The 22,535-nt window shown below is 45.2% G+C and overlaps 1 protein-coding gene across 5 annotated transcripts in view; it reads right to left on the minus strand.

Annotated features, from left to right (window-relative positions):
* TBC1D1 (TBC1 domain family member 1) overlaps positions 1 to 22,535 on the minus strand; it is a 231,486-nt gene that overhangs the window by 54,675 nt on the left and 154,276 nt on the right. For 3 of the 5 annotated variants that reach the window (XM_082653232.1, XM_082653231.1, XM_082653234.1), the window contains 4 exons: positions 21,444 to 21,724; positions 19,459 to 19,617; positions 18,484 to 18,603; positions 17,345 to 17,484 (listed from right to left, as the gene is read on the minus strand). In XM_082653232.1, coding sequence (XP_082509358.1) covers positions 17,345 to 17,484; positions 18,484 to 18,603; positions 19,459 to 19,617; positions 21,444 to 21,724 — 700 coding nt within the window. The remainder of the gene's footprint in view (positions 1 to 17,344; positions 17,485 to 18,483; positions 18,604 to 19,458; positions 19,618 to 21,443; positions 21,725 to 22,535) is intronic. The other 2 variants (XM_082653233.1, XM_082653235.1) reach the window with 1 other exon arrangement.

The following is a 22,535-nucleotide window of genomic DNA, read 5'->3' on the forward strand; positions in this document are numbered from 1 at the left end:
GCACTGGCTAGTGGGAATGGAAAATGGTGCACCTGCTATGGGCAACAGTATGGCAGTTCCCCAAAAAATTAAAAAGAGAACTACTCTATGATCCAGCAATTCTATTTCTAGGTACATATCCAAAAGAATTGAAAGCAGGCTCTTGGAAGGATACCTGCACACCCATGTTCAATGCATCATTATTCACAACCGGCAAGAGACATAAACAACCTAAATAGCCATTGACAGATAAACAAAATGTACTCTATACATACAGTGGAATATTAAAAGGGAAAGAATCCTACCATATACTTTAACACTGATGAGCCTTGGGGACACTACGCTAAGTGAAATAGGCCAGTCACAGAAGGACAAATACTGTATGATTTCACTTCTGTGAGGGAACTGAAGTAGTCAAACTCTTAGAAACAGAAAGTAGAATGACAGCTGGCAGGGGTGGGGGGAGGAGGAATGGAGGGATACTGTTTAATGGGTAAAGAATTTCAGTTTTGCAAGATTAAAAAGTCCTGCAGACCCATCACACAACAATGTGAATATGCTTAACACTACTGAACTAAAACCCTTTAAAATGGTTATGATAAATTTTATGTTATGTGTTTTTTACCACAATTAAAAACTTACAACCATTTTTCAAAAATCCACACTCTTAAGCAGGATGCTACGGTGACTACCCAGTCAATCATCTCTCTCTGAAGTTATACACAACCCTTTCTCCCTCAAGCGGCCAGGAGCCATTTGCAGGCATATTCACTACAATGGGAGTCAATCCGCTAGCACTGAGTTTCACTTTATTCTGCCTCGTGACACAACAAGAAAACAAAGGACCACAGGGCCCATTTTTAAAACTCTGGCAACTCAGAAAGGGCAGGTGTGCAAGGAAGGAGTCTTGATATAAATGAAGACCTGAGATTCCAGGATATCCTCCCAAAGGTCACTCCAATTCAAAACATGAAACCACATTTCCAAGTCCTGTCTCTCCACCCGGCAGACATGTGAGGGTTTCCCAGGGCATGCACTTTTGCCTCATTTAGGCCCAATCTCACATTCTTTATGCAATACTGCCTCTCATGGAAGGAGACAGTTAAAGCTCACCTCTCTGACAAAGGAAGGAAGGAGGTGAGGTAGTAGGTCCAAGGTCCTAGAGGTGGGAAGCAACACAGCAGCCCACAGCCCAGACCCACCCCCCTCCAGGGCTGTAACCAGGTTGCTCTGAGGTCGGCCAACTCCAGGGTGCTGACCCTGCACATGATTTCTAAATACAATGCAGAGGAAGGCTCCTATGGGTATTATGGTCTTTGAGCCTCAATCTTCTCATCTGTAAAATAAGGTATTGGATTAAGAACCCCTTTTCTTTCTAACATGAAAAGCTCCAAATAATTTAAGCTACCAACAATATCAAGGAGACTTTATTGAGCTCCACAGACTCAGGGTATCATAATTGGAATATGAAGTATTTAAGTGAACAAAAGAGCCCTTTTACCCACCATCCAAGAGTCTGTAGTCTCAGCTAAAAACCAGTGCAGACACACATGCCAAAGACAATGGGGACAGAACTATACCGTTCCAGAAAGAATGAAGTAGCAAGAGGATGATAATGAAACCATTTCTGACCCACAGCTGGTAGCAACGTTATAGATCACAACCAAAGGAGCTGTGAGAGGTTGAGGGTGGGACAGCCAGGGACTGTGGCAGTGGACTGGAGTTGATATTAATATGGGTGACCAAGAAGGCAAAAGCCAAAAGCCTCCACTGAGAAGTTTCTAGTGAGGAGATGACCCGGGTCATTATGCCACCACAAAATAGACACCATGATACGTTTGTTTTTTTCGTATCATTGAGACATTACTTCTTCAGAAAAAACCAAAACATTAATTACCAGGAACCTTAAAATGACTTCAACCACAGAGTTTAAACTTTAACAAACTATGTTATTTTAGAAATAGAACATACTGATTTGGACTAACCTATTGATTACAATTTCAGAAAAAGTTTTTAGTTGTATGGAAAGAGCAATCAGAGATGATGGAACACGGTACTTTTTTTTTTTTTTAAAAAGATTTATTTATGAGGCTTCCTTGGCGGTGCAGTGGTTAAGAATCCACCTGCCAAAGCAGGGGACACAGGTTTGAGCCCTGGTCCGGGAAGATTCCACATGCCGCAGAGCAACTAAGCCCGTGCGCCACAACTACTGAGCCTGCACTCTAGAGGCCGCGAGCCACAACTACTGAGCCCATGTGCCACAACTACTGAAACCCACGTGCCGCAACTACTGAAGCCCGTGTGCCTAGAGCCTGTGCCCCTCAACAAGAGAAGCCACCACAATGAGAAGCCCATGCACCGCAAAGAATAGCTTATCCCCCCGCTTGCCGCATCTAGAGAAAGCTGTGCACAGCAACGGAGACCCGACGCAGCCAAAAATAAAAAATTTATTTTTTTAAAAAAAATTTTTATTTATTTATTTATTTATTTAATTTCACTTTTGGCTGCATCAGGTCTTCGTTGCGGCACGTGGGATCTTCATTGAGGCATGCGGGGTCTTTTGCTGTGGTGCACGGGCTCTTCGTTGTGGTGCGCGGGCTTCTCTCTAGTTGTAGCATACAGGTTCCAGAGCACGTGGGCTCTGTAGTTTGCAGCACGTGGGCTCTAGTTGAGGCGCGTGAGCTCAGTAGTTGAGGCACGTGAGCTCAGCGGTTGCGGTGCGCAGGCTTAGTTGCCCCACGGCATGTGGGATCTTAGTTCCCTGACCAGGGATCGAACCTGCATCCCCTGCATTGGAAGGCAGATTCTTTACCACTGGGCCACCAGGGAAGTCCCCAACATGGTATCTTTTAAGCTACCAGAAATAGAGAAAAGGGTTCCATGGGCTTTTCTATTCCCTAATTTAACTTTTTAAACAATTTTTTTATTATATCAATTCCCAAACTATTCTCTGAAACTATCAACATCCTGAAATCTTATTTCTGCTGGAACCAGAGAAATTTGGACTCTCAATAAGCATTAGGCAACAAAGTGCTTTGGAACCTCTGAGGCTCCTTCCCGGGGCGGGTAAGCAGGTGGTAAGTGGCCCTTGGGAGCAAAGGTTTTTGAGACAGGCAATAGCAGTGGCAGGGAGGCCAAGCAGAAGAACGCTTCAAACGAAGACCGTGTATCTCGAACCTTTAGGCTTGATTTCTGCAAACTAAGGCTGTCATTTTCGCAGCTCAAGTTACTGGTCATGCCAAGTTTAATAATTCAACAGAAGAAGTGGGAATCACCAAGTGATCACCTGTAGTTTAAGCCCACAAAAGAGAAGTGATTTTACAACTGGGTTCATTTCCAATAAATCTGAATACCCGGTAGCATCATGATTTGTGACAGAAAAGTGCTTCCATTTTAACCTCCATAAGCCTAAACATGTACTGAATGTTTCTTAATGAAAAATAGTTCCTACTATCAAAATGTAACTACACTGTAAAACTGAAAAAGAGAAACAGGAAAATACCACCTCTGACTACAACTTATCAAAACTTCTGTAGAATATCAATATGTTTTCTCTGTATTTTTTCCAGGTATATGTTATTTTTTACACAGTACAGTCTGAGTAGTTAACAATAGAATACCCATGTTTGGTTAATATTCCAAAATCATATACCCCCGCCTCCAACAGAAACCAAGCACCATCTATACACCAAGCCCTGTGCCAGGTCGCAGAACCGTAACAAGACAGCGTCCCTGACTCACGGAGCTGGAAATGGGTTTCGGAAATGGGCTCCCAGCGCGTGCAGCGGTCAGGCAAGAGCGAAGCAGACATAGGCGTGTGAGAGGGCCCCGAGGCCAGCTCACACCCACACATGGCTGTGCCCTAGGTCCACGGGAAGCCCAGAGTGGCCGGCCTTTCCTCCTCCAGGGATCTTGACCACCTCTGGCTGCTGAGCTGCGTGACATCTACTTGCTCTAAGAATTCCAAATTCTTGTTACTGGGTAAATATATCAATCGAGCTTCATTCCCAGCAGAGGAATCTTTAACAGGTCACTCAGCTTCTATCCAAGTACTCCTGGTAATAAGAAGTTTACATACATACTTGCCCACACACATTTTCACCTACTTTTGGATAACCACCAACTGTTAAAAAGCTTGTGAGCCCCAGTTACTTTCACTCTCCTGGTTCTGCCTTTGGTTCGTCAGCAATATACGTAAAGAGAACACACTGACTTGTGGTGGCCGGAGGCTATGCCCTTTCTTCCCAGCACTGGCCCTGCTCCTCTCCTCCTCACAGCCCAGATAATACCTTGGGTGGGTCCCCACTGCCATGCTGGTACCGTGCTTCTCCCATCCCTCCCTGGATGAGCTACCATGACTTGGGCCAATCAGCTCCCCAAAACCTGGCAGTCAGGTACAGGTAATTGGATGCCTCTGGAGCTAAAAGATCATACGGATCCGGGGGGCTGGCAGACCGTGTACACTGATGAGCAAGCTGGGAAGGCTGGTGTGCAGGGGGAAGAGGAGACCGGGAAAAAAAAAGAAAAACTACAGGATACAAAAGCGAGGGAGCCAGAGAGACTTCCTGGGTTTCTGACAACGTCCCAGTTCCTGACTCTTGCTCTTATCTTGAATTTTATGAGCCTCCTTCTGATTAAGCCTGCTTGAGTCATATTCTGATTCCTGCAGCTAATCACTGACTGACTGGGGCAGGCTTATGCTCATCTGTCTCCTGAGCATCCTCTGAGCACTGCCTATACGCGGAGGGCATCTGAGGACAGCCGAGGGCAAGAAACAGCTTCCTCTCTCAAGAAGCTGGAAACTGGCTGAATAAGCAAGAACAGAACTTAATTAGGGAAAACAAACAGGCTGGTGACACTCGATCAGGTCTGCTTTAATGGAAAGAGAACCACAATTCTAGTTCATTCTACCACTGACTACCTGTTTGACCTTAAGCAGGTCCCTTTCTCTCTCTGAGCTTCAGTTTCTTCATCTGTAAAATAAGGAATGTGGAACAGATAACTTTCAAAGTTCCCAGTTACTTTTAGGATTCCTTGAAAGCAGTGGACTCACCTTGTACATATCCAGTAGCGATCATTTTAGAAGCCGGGTGGGTCACAGAATACCTTGCCTCTGCCCAAAGTCCACCACTTCGGTTAGGAGGGAACACAGCACAAGCGCCACCTGCAGTGTGCTGTGCTTGTGATCCTGAGTCGAGTCAGGACGAAGGGGGACCTCAGAGAGCTCACCACCCAGAGCAGCGTGTCCAGGAGAACACGAATGAGGGGAATGGCCCAGAGCTGTGCTCTCCAACACGCAGCCAACCAGCCACACATGGCTCTCGAGCACCCGAAATGAGTCCAGCGCGTGGAACCGAATTTTCACATTTGAGTTTAAATAGCTCTAGGTAGCTAGTGGCTACCATGTTAGAAGGTACAGATCTGAAGGTCAGGACAAAGAACCGCAAGACAAAGTAGCAGCGGTCCAAGAGGGACAAACGAAAACCCTAAGGGACAAACGAAAACCCTAAGGAACATCGGGAATGGAGAGGCTGACCATGCCCGAGAGAAAGGAGGAAGAAATGACAGGGAAGTGGGCTGAAAGATAAGGCGTCCGTCAGTGCTAGAGTGTAGGGGGAGGAGCTTTCTGGGCACCGGGAAGCAGCACAGGGGCGGAGAGACACTGCCTGGGCAAGGCTGCAGCCCCTGGGCCCCGCCCCACGTCCACGCTCCCCTTCATCCCCACGGCTGGGCGCCCCTCGTACAAGGTGGCCGTGTGCTCAGCCAGGAAACAGTGTCGCCCAGCCTCCCTACAGCCATGAGTGACCAGGTGACAGAGCTCCGGATGATGAGACACAAGTAATGCTCGTCTAGGGACTTCTTGCAACAGCTCGTTCTCTTGGTGTAGAGGGGTCACCCACCCACCCCCACCCCCCACTCCTTGTTGCTTCCTCCATCATTCTGCTCAGAGCTGCAGGGGAAGCTGAAGGTGAAGCAGCCATGTTGTGACCAGGAAGCATCCGAGAGGATGAAACAGAAAAGGAAAAAGGACCCCAGCTCACTGGGGACATCGCGGGGCCAGTGAATGACCTTGCTTATCATCATCCAGACTTCTTGTTATGTGAGAAAAACGAATCCCTCTCCGGTTACACCAGTGTGGCAGGATTTCCAGTACATTCAGTCAGACACAATCTCTAAATGATGTCAAAAATCTGGTACCTGGAAGTGAGGGGATGAAAACGGTGGAAGGGGCCGCACAGAGGAAATTAGGCAAATGAATGGAAACCCGGTGACTTTGCCATGTGCTGGTAGAACATCTGGTCTAACGGTATGTAGCCTGCTGTACGCTGGGACATATACCAGGTGTGACTGAGACAGGAGTGTTAAAGACAATGGAAGAAAACTTCCAGGATGTGGTGCACAGATTTCTCTCAGGCAGAATGATGAACTCAAACCACACTAGCCATTTAGCAGGGATAGAAGAAATACCCCTTTGTTAAGGCAGGTATCCCCGCCTATGGCCTCTAATCTAAGCCCCGCAATCTAATGAGCCTTGCAGGGCAGAAAAAGCCCTGCCCCCAACACAAGGCTTGGCAGGAGACAAGGCTGGTGCTAACAGGAAAAAAGAAAAACCTCGCCTTGGCAACTGGGGAAGATGCTGCCGCAAAAGACAATTCCAAAAACCAAACCGCAGAGGTAAGGCTGTAACCTCTCATTGCCAGAGCTGTCTTTAATCAAAGGTTCTCAAGCGGGGTTGCCCTGGTGGTGCAATGATTGATTGCCCTGGTGCAATGATTGGTTGCCCTGGTGGTGCCAGTGCAGGGGACACGGGTTTGATCCCTGGTCCGGGAAGATCCCACATGCTGCGGAGCAACAAAGCCCGTGCGCCACAACTACTGAGCCTGTGCTCTAGAGCCCGCGAGCCACAACTACTGAGCCTGCATGCCACAACTACTGAGCCCACGTGCCACAATTACTGAAGCCCACGTGCCTAGAGCCCGTGCTCCGCACAAGAGAAGCCACTGCAGTGAGAAGCCCGTGCACCGCAACGAAGAGTAGCCCCGCTCACCACAACCAGAGAAAGCCCTCTCACAGCAACAAAGACCCAACACAGCCAAAAATAAATAAATAAAATAAATTAATTTATTTAAAAAAAAAGTTCTCATGCTAACACACCAGGAGAGGGAGAGGAAATGAAGCACAATACTCAAACTTACTGTGGAAAACCCATTATTCTCTCTGGTATAAAACGCATACTTGGGACTACAAGTTATTTTCAGAATTCTATAAGACCATAATCACATTATTCCTACTTTGGTAAATGATGTTTAAAATCTTGTTAGTACTCATTCTGCAAATATTTTCATTTATATGAAAGTGATAAAACACATTTACTCGGAAAAACATCCATTCAGAAAGCAGTTTAATGTGTCCCTTTGCTTTATCTACGGATTTTACAAAACCACGAGGGCGCTGAGTGTGCCAGCAGCTGTAATTCTGGGGCCGCTTGCTCACATCCGATGCAACGCCCAGTCTTGCCCCTCCAGGAGGCACAGTACATTTTTCATTTAAATGAATGAATTTAACAGAAACCATTCAACTAGGAAGATTCTAATTCTGTTTTTTAAAAAATTAGAATTACCAGTAAATAATGCCCCAAACACGTGCTACATTAGCAGGAGTTAACATTTAATTCTAGAACACTTCCAACGTAAGAATTGTTTTTTCACTCTAACGCAGCTTATCACCACACAAACACTAACTTAAGTGAGTAAACCAGTCAAAACTCCTGATAATTTATTCCTAAAACTGTCAACAGCTCATTACTGTGATTAAGATGCTGGATTTAGAGCAGAACTGACCTGACTGGAAAAGTAACTGTGTGAACTAAGTGCTGTGGGATAACTGTGAATAACTATGGGCACGTTACTCAATATTTCTAGCCTCCTCTCCAAAATAATGGGCACAGTACCAACTGCACGGAGCTGACGTGAGGATTACCAGCCAACTGTGAAAGTGCAAACACCAAATGCTCAATACATGATAAGGATAATGACAATGGCTATTATTAATGTTCAGTTAGCTTTACTGCAAAGAAGACAGAATTTGTTGGCTGTTTCATAATCTGCCATAAAATACATGTCTAATTTTCAATCTTTTTTTTTTTTTTTTTTTTTAACTAACAACCACTCAGGGCTTTTTTGGCTGGAGTTTAAATCAGAATAGGACGTACCCTTCCTTGCCCATCAGCTTAAGAAATTCCGAGGACCTCAAAGTGTGGTCCCCCAATCTGCAGTGTCAGCATCACCTGGGAACTTGTAAGCACTGCACATTCGCAGGCTCCACCAAGAATTCAGAATCGGAAACTTCAGGGATGAGGAACAGCAATCTGTGTTTCCACAAGTTCTCCAGGGGGTTCTGGGCACACAGTTCTGAGAACAGCTGAAAGAAAGGTAGCCCTGGGCCAGTGTCACTAACCTGCGGCCCTGGGACTATCTCCCCTGCCTCTCAGAATGGGAGAGCTGTGGAAGCCCTGACGGAGGTTCCCCAGCCCTCGCCTTCCCAGGAGCTTCTGGGGGAAACACCAAAATCCCCCGCACCCGCCCTCTCAGCCTAGAGGGGAAGAAAGGCAAATGCGGCCAGCAGCAGGGAGGCTCACCCACCCCCACTGGCCTAACCGTCCCCATGGGCAGAATCACGGGTGGCAACTCAAAGCCCCCCAGAGAACGAGGTTCCACACTCACCCTTAAAACCCTTTCTTAGCACACGACCACACGAAACCGTGTAAATGAAAGTTCGCAGCAGCACTATTCAGAAACGGCCAAGAGGTGGAAACAACCCAAATGTCCATCGACTGGTAAATGACTATATTTGAGGTCTATCCATACAATGGAGTATTGATTGACCGTAAAAAGGAATGAAGCGCTGATACGCGCTACAACACGATGAGCCTTGAAAACATTAGGCTAAGCGAAAGCAGCCCCACTCATGGAACCACATATCGCATGATTGCGTTTATATAAAATGTCCAGAATAGGCAAATCTATAGAGACAGAAAGATGATTAGTGGTTGTCTAGGGTTTGGGGGAGGGGGGTTGGTTTTGGGAAGTGTCAGCTATGGGTTTCTTTCTGGGGGACAAAAATATTTTAAAATTAGATTGTGGTTATGGTTCCATAACCATGTAAATACAGAAAAACACACTGTATACTTTAAACGGGTGAATTGTATAATACGTGAACTTTAGCTCAATAAAGCTGTTTTTTAAAACAAAACACGAGCCTTCCTGCCAAGGACTCCTCCTTTGAGTTAATCTACACTCCCCTGGCAGTGCTGTCCAGGCTGTAGGGTACCATCATTCTCAGGGCCATGTAAGTGAAGGGTCCATACTTGCAGGGCCCTAAAAGTTGAGTGCCTCCTTAAATTTTGCACTCAGGGTGCCTGCCTGCCTCACCCTAGTCCTGCCCCGATTTTGAGACTGCTTCAAGTTCAGATATGTCTACAGACTCTATCCCCCTGAGAATAGTTTCAAACTACCTACCACTCATTTCCTTGCTTTACAAACTTCAGTGGCTTGCCCCAGTCTCTACAGATTACAGTTCAAGGGTGACAAATCTAGATCTTCGACTTTGGACTCTAATCCCGCAGGCGCACAGGCTCTGGAGTTAGATGAGCCCTAAGGAGGAATTCCCTGCCAGCCGGGGTGCCGTAAGCAGGATTCATACCCAGGCCTTTGGGCTCCAGAACCTCCAGTGCCCAAGCTCTCGGCCCTCAGCCCCTGCAGCCTTCCTACCAACAGCGGAGGTTAAAATTTCGTCTCTGTATCACCATCAACCCTTGACCCCAGCCTCTGCACAAAGCGTAAGGGACTGACTGTTTAAATGCCAATGGTTAATTAGGAAAGGCTCCATCAACGCTAACTTACAACTGTTACCAGGCACACAAACAGCAAACTGAGGTAGAATCTTGCCATTCACTGTGGCTTCCCCATCTGTAATCACGCGCCAAGAAAGCACAATAAAGGAGAAAAAGCTAGTAGCTTCCAACTACTGAAATCCATGAACAATCAATCCCTGGCTTGCAATACTTTATCTTGAACCTGGTCTTTCTTGGCCACAGAAAAGCAAAGTTATATGGAAAGTAAGTTAAGAACAATCTTAAAAAGTCATGTATCTGGCAATCAGAGACCATTTTTTTCTTCCTTATTTTGCCCACTCCCTAAAACCTTGTAGAAAAAGAAAGAAAAACATCCTGATTTCAGAAGGTAGCTCTCCCCATTCAATTAAGTTGCAAATGAGCGAGGAAGGTACATACTATAACCAAAAGAAGGCCAAAAGCAAAAACAATGGAAAAAAAGAAAGCACGCTTTTCTGGGATTGGAAAAAGAAAGGAGGGTGATCAAGACACAGGGAGCAACATTGCCACCAAGTGGTGACAGTGCCTCAAGTCACCCTCTGACATCTAACTAAACCAGCGGTTTCACTCAGGGTCCCAATCAGAATGCTTTGGGTGGGTTTAAAAAGAAAGAAGAGTTCAAGCGCAGGCCCATCCCCACCCTCCTGACACAGTGACAGCAGAGGGGCAGGTGCAGCCCGCCCATATTATAAGTCTCCCCACGTGACTGATACACAGTGAACGCTGAGAACCGGGGATCAAAACAAAGGGTCATACAGATGTCACTGTGATGCTTACAGGCTCCAGTGAAGTCCTACTTGCAGCTATTCTGCTTAGATCATCCGCTACAATTTCCCAATGGTATATAAATTTTTGAAAATTTGGCCATGAACAATACAAATAAATCATAGCCACACAGCAGTTTCTACGTTTTTCACAATGATATAAAATAGTCATTATAAAGATTCAGGTTATATTTCCTTGGTTTTGCCATTACTATTTACATCTAATATCTAATCCAATCGACTTAACTGTATCATAAATTAGGCATATTGACAGAGCTATACTCAACACAAAAACCCTTTGAACTTTAGTTTCAGTGGACTATTTACTTATACAATGGGTTTCAAATCAATAAATCTTATCTATATTAGATGGGTTTTCCTTTTTTAAACAAGACACGTAAAGCCTGAATGCTTCTATTGTTGGCGAAATCGGTAAATGCACAACGTAATCTGAAATGCTTAAATGAAAGGCATTAGACCAAGACCAAAATTGTTCCTTGGCACAGAGGTAAGTAAAAGAATTTTCCCCCATTCCACAGTTGGGAGTTACCTAAAAAATTATTTCTTAACAACAAAGAATTATTTTTTGTATGAAACACTACGAAGAAAAACTGTGGAGTATTTCTACTACCAAACATCTAAGTCAGAAGTTGATTTTCAGCACTTTTTGCAGGCAAGACAATTAGGGTCTGAGCCCACAGCTAAGAAAACAAACACCTGCACACTCTCTGTGCCCCTCTGCCACCCAGGAGACAAAGCTTCCCTAAAAAATAAAACAGCAGGAACGAGGCAGAGGCCAGATGTTTGGTTTCACTTGGCACATTGTCAGATTCTTCTTTATCCCTATTGCCATGTGTTTTGTATCACTGCATTTTCCCCACCAGAGCAACTCTTTGCTTCTCCAGGCAGCACAAATCCTCTCAAAAAATGTCACTGACGACCCAGATTTATTTGAGGTCTGACACACACGGGTGACGCCTTAGGTTATCTACAACAGCAGAGAGACACAGAGGAGTCCTAAACCTAGGACTAGATGGACTGGGCTGGACGGACCATGGTCACTCATTCTAAGCTCTTGCCACTCACAGTGGACCAGTATCATCAGCATCACTGGGGAGCCTGTCAGAAACGGAGACCATCTGGACCCACCCAGACCCACAGCACCAGAATCTGCCTCTACCAAGATCGCCAGAGGACTCTGAGCACACAGCAGTTTGTGAAGTGCTGCTCTAGATCAGGATCCGGAGAAAGCCATTTAATCTACAGGTGTGTTCACTCTCCATCTGAGGGATGAGCGTACCTCTACTGCCTTTACCTTCAGAGCAGGCCTGTGGTGCGGATCAACAGTGGGAAGGCTTGAAAGTGACAAAGGGCGGTTATCAGGAACAATAACGTCTGCCCGCAGCCCGCTCTACAAATGCAGTCTCAAACACACCCGACCTTCAGGGCTCTGCCCTGTGACAGATTTAACTGGGCCCCCATAACACCACCCTCTGTCGAGTTTATAGTTTACCAAGTACGTACCTTTCACACAGTCAGTCTCTCACAAACCTTTCACCCAAAGAACCGGTAACACAAAGGAGAGAGAATGCCTTTCCCTGGGGTTTCTGGGGCACCAGTTATAAGTGGCCACAAACTTAAAGCATCACTGAAGACGCTGCTTTGAATTTGAACCACCATGCAATTCTTAGTATTCTACTTTACAATCTACTTATGTTTGTTTTATCACAAAAATAAACTTGCCTTGCCAAGTCTCCAAGCACAAACTGGTGGTTGCCCTATTGATCACAGAGTTCCCCAGTGATGCGGCGATGCTGTACACCTGACCTACCAGCTGAGAAGCAGACACTCGCCTTTCTCCAAGGGTCACAATGGAAACCACCCTGCTAGACTCTGGTAAACTAACTTCAAGTGGGAATCCCTAGAAGAGGCCAACTGGTCTCTGTTGAGTTAAAAACAAACAAAACCAGCCTAGGATTTGGGAATGTTTGCGCTTGTTCTACTAAACATTTGTAAGTAAATTTCTAATGGAAATTAACTGCCTACCAGTTAGGTCTCCAAAACATGAAATTCAGATTCTTACAGCTCAATTATTTCACAGGAATTGTGCACAGAGAAAGCCACAAACCCCTGAGGAAGGGACAAGCTGACTTTGAGACAGTATCTGTGCAGTCTAATCTCTCCATTTCTGTCCACACTGCCTGGCTTTGGACTTTCCTCTCTTTCACACTATACTTAACTGGAGTCACACTCCCTACTCACTAACACGTTTCTCTCTAGAATTTAGCCCATCTATGAAAACCAGAACCCCAAAATTACAGAAAATTCTATTTCTCCTTCCCTTGTACCCTTACAGCTCTGCAAACACCATGGTTTTTAAATTTCTAGTTTCCTTTATTAGTTTTTTCCAAAGAGGATGAAATGGATGGGACAGTACAAATATCCCTGTCTCACTCTTTTCCCTTGAAGAAAGGTTAGACCTGTTTCACTGAAGTTTGCAGTGCCAGAATACAAATGCAAAAGAGCCACAAGAGCCACTCTGAGTACCTGGAACATTTTAAAGTTCCTGAAACTTTTAAAGGAACTGCTAAAGTGTTCCTTACAAGGAGACTTACAAGTCCCTCATGCCACCGGCTGCAGACACCTGGGCCCATGGGTCCCACCCCTGAGGCAGAGCCGCAAAGAGGCCTAGAGGCGCCTCTAGCAGCACGCTCTCTGCCTGGGACAGCCTGGCTGATGCAGGGACCTCTGGGACCCTCAGCTGCCTGAGGATCTGGAGGTCTCACAGCTGGAGGGGAACATGCAGAAAGCATGTTGGTCCAAGTGGTCCCAGACCACTGTGGAAGGTGCTGCTCTCTGCGCCCTAAGGATGGGAAGCAAACAGCGGCAGAGAATGAAGAGGTCTGATTTGGGAGGAGAAAATTTAGACAGATGTTAAGAAATCAACCTCCCTCCCCGGCACGCTCCAGTCCCAGTGCTAACATGCAGGGAGGGGTACGATTAACTGAAGGCAAGTCCACATGTTAAAATGCTCTGAAACGTGTTGCTGCCTGGCTGGCAAGGGGACACAGGAATAGACTGAGAACAAACGCCCGACACAGGGAGGCTCCAGAGGAGGGAGCAGGCCCGCAGGGCCTATGTGCAGTTCACCAGGAACTGCAGGGCACAGACCCACGACCTCTGGTCCTGCCGCCCAGCTCTGTGGTTTGGGGAAAGTGACTTCAGCCACTCCAAGCCTCTGCTCCCTCATCTGTGAAACTGGTGTAATAAAAATGTCGACCTTCTTAAGGTTGACTGGGGATTAAAGGAAATAACTCATGTAAAGCTCTTGGCAAAAAAAGGGGCATAAGTTATTATTATTATACCAATTTAGAGTTGTAAATGCTTTTATTTTCTCTTACCTCTCTCTTTCATACGCAGAGTACCTACCACATAATTTAAAAATTCAGGCAGCATTTCTGAAGTAAGAGCAGAAAGGACATAAGCAGGAAGAAGAGGAAGGAGGAGGGAGTTGAGAAATCACTAAGGACCAAATATTAAGCTTGTAAGAATCTGAGCAATTTACTTGCCTTCCCTTAAAAGTCATATAGCCTGTGGACTGGGGAACCTGGTGATAGAGATAATGAATAAGTAAATAACTAGAGTATGTTTCAAAGAGATAAATGCTATGGGAAAAATCAGGATAAGATTAGGAATGTCTGATGGGGTGGGGTGCCACTTGAAATACAGCGGCCAGTGCAGCTTCAGTGAAAAGGTGATTTTCAACAATAATCTGAAGCAGGTGAGGGACTTAGTCATGGTTGTATCAGTGGAAGAGCATTCCAGGCATGGCCATGGCTCACACTGGCCGCCAGAGAATCAAAACCCCAGCCAGTCAGCACAGCAGCTCCTCCGGGGCTCCAGCGGCAGGACGGCGCGGGCCGGCGGCTCCACGGCAACCCCCTGCAGAGGGGCCGAGGCCAGAGAAGCTTCCGGCGGGAGCACCAGGATTTCCACACGGGGAAGGTGACTTGATACCAGAAACGTGTGCACCACTGATAAGTCTTTCTAATCTTGTGAATTCTTCAATTCTTAAAAAAAATGCCAATAAAAACATCACGCTCCCCTACCTCAATCAGTGTGGCAAGAGGCATAATTAACCCTATGTCATAGGTGAGAAATTAGACAGCTGGTTCCAGATCACAGCTCCTGAGGGGAAAAGCTGGGATTTGGATGCAGGCACTCCGCTCCTGCTTTCAGAGGAGGTTTCCCTGAATGAGCTCTAAATTCTTTCCCTAAGTTCATATTCATGACCACCTCAGACCACGATGAAGAGGTCAGCTCTCTGCTTTCCTACAAACAAGCAGGTGATCCTGGGGGGCCTGTCAGGCAGACATTGGGGCACTACTTTTAGTACCATTTCCGGCAGAAAGATGGACCCACCAAGTCCTGGGTTCCCAGTTCCCTGGAGACCATGCCGCCCGGCCCGCAGGGTACTGGACGGATCTGCTCAGTGCTCTGACCTCTGGGGCAATAACGACTTATCCCATCTCATTCCCTGCAAACTTCTGCCCAGCTGGGTCCGAGGGCCCAGGATTCACCAAAGAACCCTGTCCACGGCAAACATTATCAATAACAATGCAACATGGAGTTAAATATCCATTTCTTACAATATTCCCAGACTAAACCAATTAAAAAGAGAAGTTTTCTGCTTAACTTTTAAAAAGAGAATTCAGACACAAACTATGGCGTTCTTCCCCGTTCCCTTTCTACCTGCTAGGGTGACACAAGATCACATTGTCTCACGCCGCCCACAGTGTCATCTCCTTGCCTATTTTATCCTGGGGTTCTCCAGAGAATCGAGCATTTGCCAGCACCAACTAATCTTCTGACTCAGGTCCCCCAGACACCGACCAGGAGATACCAGTGCGGGTCCCGTCTAGAAACTCACTGTACTTCCAGGAAGTATGGGAAAAGAGTGGCACCAGGGTGGGGCCTGTAGACACCAGCCACTTCCTCAGAGGCCAGAGCTCCAACCGGGAGCTGTGCATTTTACAAGCCTGCTCTTTTCTACAGCCACTACTGCAGCAACCCCTTTGGCTTAGAATTTTACAAGTTTAAAAAGGAGGGAACTAGGTTACACCATCTGGCTGTTGGACATTAGTAGGCAATCTACAACATGAAAATGAAATCTTTAAAAGTGTCTAAAATGATACAAACTGAAATAACTCAATTTACTAAAAAAATTTTTTTAATCACCCTGAATGAATAAAGCCAGCACTCCTTTACATTGCTCCTGCTAGGGAACACTGGTATAGGAAGCTAAACACACCACTGCTGCAAACGCAATAACAGTAACAAAAATGTTACCACTTGACACGAGATACGTCTTTAGGTTTCCAAAGCACTTTCACATTTATCATTTAATGTGATTCCATGAGATGTGAAGAGCCAACACTACTGTAACCATTTTATAACCAAAGGAACTAAGTACAAACGAAGTTCTATGATTTGTATCACAAAGCGAGCTGAGCCCAAACCAGACTCTTGTTTAATTCGGCAGAGGACTCATTATCCGAATCAAATATTAAGAACTCTGGGGGAGAGAGGCGGGGAGGGAGAGAGAAGAAACAACAATGGGGGGACGGGAGCAGGAAGGGAGGGTTCCTCCAACAGCACCTCCTCCCCCAAGACAGCTGCAGGGAACCTAGTCTGAACACTCCTGGGTTAGCCTTGGCTGCTTCCTAAGAGACACGAAGAAGTGTGTCGAGGGACAAGAGTGAGTCTCCACTACATGCACTCTTGCAATCTGAGGAATTCAAGTCATCTTTGGAGGTCTGTTTTGCTGTGCTTTTATAAGGGAAAAATGTTTTCTGATTAAGGAACACTAAGGAAAATAAATATCTACTGTTGAAAGTTTATATCACTGGGCAGAGAAAAATCTTAATTTTACTCCGAGGAACTGCATTTAAACTCCTCTTTTACATTATAACTCAGCATACAAAGGCCTAAAGATCAACTTTAGCACGTCCTATACAGGCATACCTTGTTTTATTGTGCTTATCAGCTCTACTGTACTTCACAGACACTGCATTTTTTAGAAACTGAATGTCTGTGGCAACCCTGAATTGTCAGATGATAGTTAGCATTTTTTAGCAATCAAGGTATTTTTAGGTAAGGTATGTATGTCTCTTTTAGACATAATGCTATGGCACACTTAAAAGACTACATTATAGTGTCTACACTATAGGGTAAACATAACTTTTATGTGTGCACTGGGAAATGACAACATTTGTGTGATTCGCCTTATTGCAATATTCTTCTTATTGTGCTGGTCTGGAACCCTAACCCATAATATCTCTGAGGTCTGCCTGTATTTCTTTAGGGGACACAAGAAGGATGAGAGAGAGTCCTCCTGTGACACCAGATTGAGTGACAGCAAATGACAAGGCACAGATCATCACAGGTGTGACCAGTGGGATAGAGGTACCTCTAAAACCACACCATGCTGAGGTAGGGTGGAAACCTACACTTCAGTTGCAGACAGGGAAAACTGATCCGCTGGAAACAGTGATAGGCATTGCCATTTGAGCTTCTCAACCAGGGAACTTTAAAATCAGGGGATGATTTTGACTTGAGATCTCACTTCACCTCTTCTTCCACCAAATGTGCTTTTGCTACAGATGAAACTCGAGCCAGGATCTAGCTTTACGTTGGGGGTGGGCCTTACCTTCGTGTCTGCCGGGAGAATCGCAGGCTTTCTGCGGGGTGGCCACTCGAAGGAAGATCTGCTGCCTCCACGAGTGTCTCCGTGTCTTTACGGGGGTCCCGCTGGCGTCACCAAGATGGCTGGCTTTGGACTCAAAGTCCCTAAAATTAGAAGACAATTGATTTATGACTGGTGAGGAGATATAAGCAGGTATTTTAGCTTGACTTTTTTTTGTTTTTTAAACAGAGCACTAAATTATAAATTATCTTTGTACCAGCAAACATAACTAGATAATCACAGGCATCAAATCAAACTCGCAGTGGGGCAACACTCCCACAGGACTGCTTTCTGACAGGGTGCTTTTTATGGAAAGAGTCAGGGTACATGTCCTTAATTTATTTTTATGGTAAAAGATATTAAGAACTACACTCCATGGATCTTGGCTTCCAGTTGGGCCTCTCTTGGTGCCACTTCAGAAAAGAGAGACGGCCTAAAGGGGGCGCTGTCACCCAGGCCACAATCTCCCCTAGTCTGTGTGAGGGGAGATTTTCTTAGCATAGGCCTGCGTCTCCAAGGATCATCACAAAAAAAAAAAAAAAAAGAAAAAAAAAAAACCCGTTAAATTACACAGAACCAGCAAGGGCAATAATTATGCAGTCACTTGCTAATAATGACTTTTACCATCTGTATGTTTTAAACTGCAAAATAAAGTATAGTTTTCAATATACATAAACACAATCACTGATTTCCTTTCTATTCACGGGACAACTTGGGGAACCCCTTGTAACTTACACCTGAATATATACCAACAACTGAACAATCATCTGAACTTGGAGATCAAACATCCTGACTGATTTACTGGCAGCCATATATGCTCATTATCCAGAAACACTTCTATCATTTAGAGACAATGGTTAAGACTTTCTTTAATTTACTGAAAATAACCATGTATTAATAAACTAATCCTAGTCAAAACTGGATAACATGTTGACTCCACATTTTTTTAAATCACATCATCAGTAAGAAAAATTATAAGAAAGAAGATACAATAGATCTAGCGAAAATGATTTTTTAAATGGCAAAAGTACAGATGAAAAATCCCTATATGTCTAACAATCAACACTTCTACCCAGACTTGATATATCTAAATTAAACTCTACCTTTTTGTGTTCATAAAGTCAGAGGTGTTATTTTCATCTACAGGAGCCAGAAATTTTAGAAAATTTGGCACAGAGGAAGAAGAATGAAGTTTTTTCCGCAGGGCATTACGGTAGGAGATGCTGAGAGTGTGGTTGAAAAAAAGAGTTTAGGATAAAGAAACACAAACACACAAAGTATAAAACATAACCTTCAAAACAGAAGAAATATTTTATAGTTCTAAGGCTAAGAAAATTAAAGCAGGTAAGAAATCAAAAATAGTTTACAAATGAGATTTAACTTTCATTTCAGTCAATAAAATTCTATTATTTTAAATGAATGGAATCAATGAACTAATTAACAAACATCAGTCCAGTTACATAAGATGAATAAATTCTAAAGATGTGCTGTGCACCATTGTGCCTGCAGTTACAACACTCTGCCCATAGTTAGTCATACCGTGAACACGCAAAAAATGTGTTAAGAGGGTAGATCTCATGTAAAGCATTCTGACCAAAATAAAAACAAAACCACAACAATAAAAAATTCAGTCCATCATCCAAAATGACTCCTTCCTTCCAAAGTAGAAAAATAATTTTCCTAAATTAATGAGGAAGTTTCTGATATGGCACAAATCGCAATGTATATGATCAAGCACATTGCTGTTAACGTGTGTGTGTGGGGGTGTGTGTGTGTGTGTGTGTGTGTGTACACTAGGGCAGGGGAATGTGAAAATAAGTATATAAAAAATAATTTGCCATCAAGACTGTTTTCATAATAATTTTGAGGGAATTAATCAACAGTAAAATTAAGTAGATTCAAATGATAGACTGAAAATAGGAAAACCAAAACCAGACAAGGACACACACACACACACACACACGCACACACACACAAGCGGTGGCCCCGGGGTCCTTGTGTGGACATTCAGCACACTCTCTCTGCGTGAGCATCCCAGGAAGACGAACGACACTGAACTTGCCATGCGGGTGGCTCACCTCTTTGGCACGGCATTGCCACTCTGTTCTCCACTTGGGTTATGTTTGAGGTACTTAAAGAAATTGGGCGAGGAGGCGGAGGGGGTAAGACGAGGTGGAGGAGCAGCTGAGGACTGACCTGAGCCACCTTCAGACTCGCCGACAGGGGGATGATTCCCACTAAATAGCAATTAGAGAGAAAGCAGGGGAGTTAAAGGCGGGGACGGAACCGCGCAGGAAACGCAGAGGACACACGGAGGAAACAGGAACTGTCACAGTTAGAGGGTGCTCTCCTCTTCTGCGCCCCAATTCCTGCTGGCAAAGGCAGCTCTCAGTCAAGAGGGCACCGTGCAAGGTCCCTCTTGATCACTTCCCACATGCCTATTTGCGCAAGAGACCCGTTTCCTCTACTCCTTTTTTAGGATCTGACGGGGGGAAAATTTTTTTTAATTAAAACAAAAGCAAAGGAAAGCAAAACAAAATCCAGAGTTTTAGAAATACATCTCTCGTCAAAATGAACAATAACCTGCCTTGAATGTCCAAGTCTCATTTCCTGTGCATAAGTGAGCAGAGAGTTCATGAGGGGGGAGCAAAGCCAAAGAGGCATGCTGGGGGACGGAGGAGGAGGGGGGACAGTACCGCGCCCCCTCATCACCCACGCCCCACAGGACCCTTTAGGAAGCTGCATTCTTAGGGGAGAAGGGAAATGGACTGTCAGGGACTTCTCATTTCCTGCCACCTCTGGCTTGTGTGAAACAGTGGGCTTATTAGCAAGAGGACTAGAAATCTCCAGACAGGAAAAGTTCCATTATCACTAAAGTGCCAGAAAAAGAGGGGTGGGAGCCAGTGGAGAGGCAGAATAAAAGGAGTGTGCGCACAGGCTTTTAAGAAACATGACAAGAACCCACAAAGCCTCAAACAAACTATGCTTGTCTCCAAAACATCACAGAATTGAACATTAGCTTCTGAAGCATGTCCTGCTTTGGGATCACAATTATCCAGCCAAATTCCAAAGAACCATCATAACTATTTTCAATGGCATACAGAAAACAGAGCTGAGCGGCTCTACTAGCTCGTCTGAGATTGCTAGCACGTGTCACTGCTTCACCAGCAACACCTCCAACACCCACCCCCGTGTGGACTCTCCCTCATCTGTGCAGGGCCTGCACCGAGACACACATCCTGGCTTCTGTTGTCACCAAAATCAGGCAGCAGCTGCACACAGGTGTGGCCTACTTCAGCCTTCTAAGGTGAGGAGTTTTAAAATATTTTTAAAGTGATTTTTAAACATACCTCTGTGTCAATTCATGGCCTCTGACACTCGGAGTCAAATTAATTGCCAAGGGACCCCAGAAGGAAGCAGGAGAGCTTCTACTACTGTACTGCTTCCCCAGCTCTATAGCCAGGAAATCCCAACTGCTCACTAGAGCCCAATTATTAAAATTAGTAAGTCTTGTTCGAAGAATCCAGAACTCTCACATTGGAGGAGATTTTAGAGACCACCTGTTGTGTCATACAGTGTCAACTGTGTCATACAGTGAAGTGAAGCAACTTTGCCCGGGTCACGGCCGGCTTGGGACAGAGCTAGGACAGAGGCCCCGGCATCACTGCGCCTCTAGCCAGGGCCTCCAAACGAGCAGACTCACCTGACCGCTCACTCACTACTTCCCTCCAGGCCAGCGGCAGAGTTCACGGTCAGGGCTGCCTCTCACTGTGTAAGGAGGGACCATTCTGCATCTTAAGGGCCATTTCTGCTCGTCTTACCTGCTTCCTCACCGTACTTGCACTTGAACAGGTAACAAGTATCTCTTACAACTACGTATTTCCCAAGGGAGGAAGACGGGAGGAACACATAGCTTTGAGTTTTACCTTTTTAAGCCAAGAGTGAAACCTGACTCAGGTTTCTCTTTTCACCCAACAGACATGTCTGGGATGCACATACCTGGTTAGTAACAGATATGCCCCAGCCATTTATACAACAAATCTACATTTTCAACAAATCTTACTTTCGTTCATGAGGCGTCTCTGTGCTCACTGAGTGATACCTCACAAGTTTCCTTTGCGAGACCCCTGGAGATCCCTGTGCCTGCTGCAGAGGCTGCTGGCATTCCACGGGGACGTGACTCAGAGTGTTGGCACGCCTCCTGAAGCCCTGCTGGGGTGACAGCAGGGCTGGCTCTTCTGCGGCGTGGCTCTCTGAGTCACTGGACAGGTCATCCGAGGAGCCCAGGAGTCTGAAGGAGCTCTCAGAGATGGGAAAGGCCTCCTTTTCACACACAGACGGCTCCTGGCAGCAGACAGACAGCAGATCAGACACATGGCAAGGCACTTGTGGGATTTACACATCTCTAATTCCAGCGGCAGGAAAACATTTCAAAATGTAGGCACATCTTCTGATCACAGTGCCCTCTAGAGGCCACCAAAAGTATAAGACGATAAAGGCCCACTAAATGCCTGCTCCTCCGAGACAAAACGTTAGCGTGCAGGACAAATGGGGAAACTGTCCAAGTGCAAGTGTGAAGGACATAAATTATAACAAGTAACTGCCCTAAGCAAAGCTGAAATAGTTCTCTTTCTAGAAAAGAGAGCTCTTTACTACTGCCTATAACAAGTATAGCGAGTGCCGTGTAACTTGTCTGCACAGTTTAAACAAATCAAGTTCTTTATCTTGGCCAAGTGTGTTCATACATGTGATACCCACATTTTATGGCTCTCTCTGAATGTGATCTAATGTTTGGATTTAACTTGGTAATCTTGAGTGTTAAAAATTACATCCTATATTATTCTTAGATATGGAAAATCTCTCTCTAGGCACTTACTGCCATGATTCAGGGCAAATCACTTAACTTCTTTCTGCACCTCCATTTCCTCATCTGTAAAAGGGTATAGTGAAAATTTATCTCACCAGGTTTCAGAATTAAGCAAGATAATACAACTAAAAGTACTTGTCTGCTGTTACATGTTGTATAAATATAAGTTATTGTCTTATTAGGCACTCAGTGAATTTCCTGAGTGGGTACTCAAACATTTGTTGAGAATCATGACAATATTTTAATATCGTAGGCTCTCAAGATGCATACTTTTTCAAAGGAATGAAC

The sequence above is a fragment of the Grampus griseus genome (genome assembly GCF_964374135.1).
Source record: "Grampus griseus genome assembly, chromosome: 4".
In the NCBI taxonomy this organism is placed as follows: domain Eukaryota; kingdom Metazoa; phylum Chordata; class Mammalia; order Artiodactyla; family Delphinidae; genus Grampus; species Grampus griseus.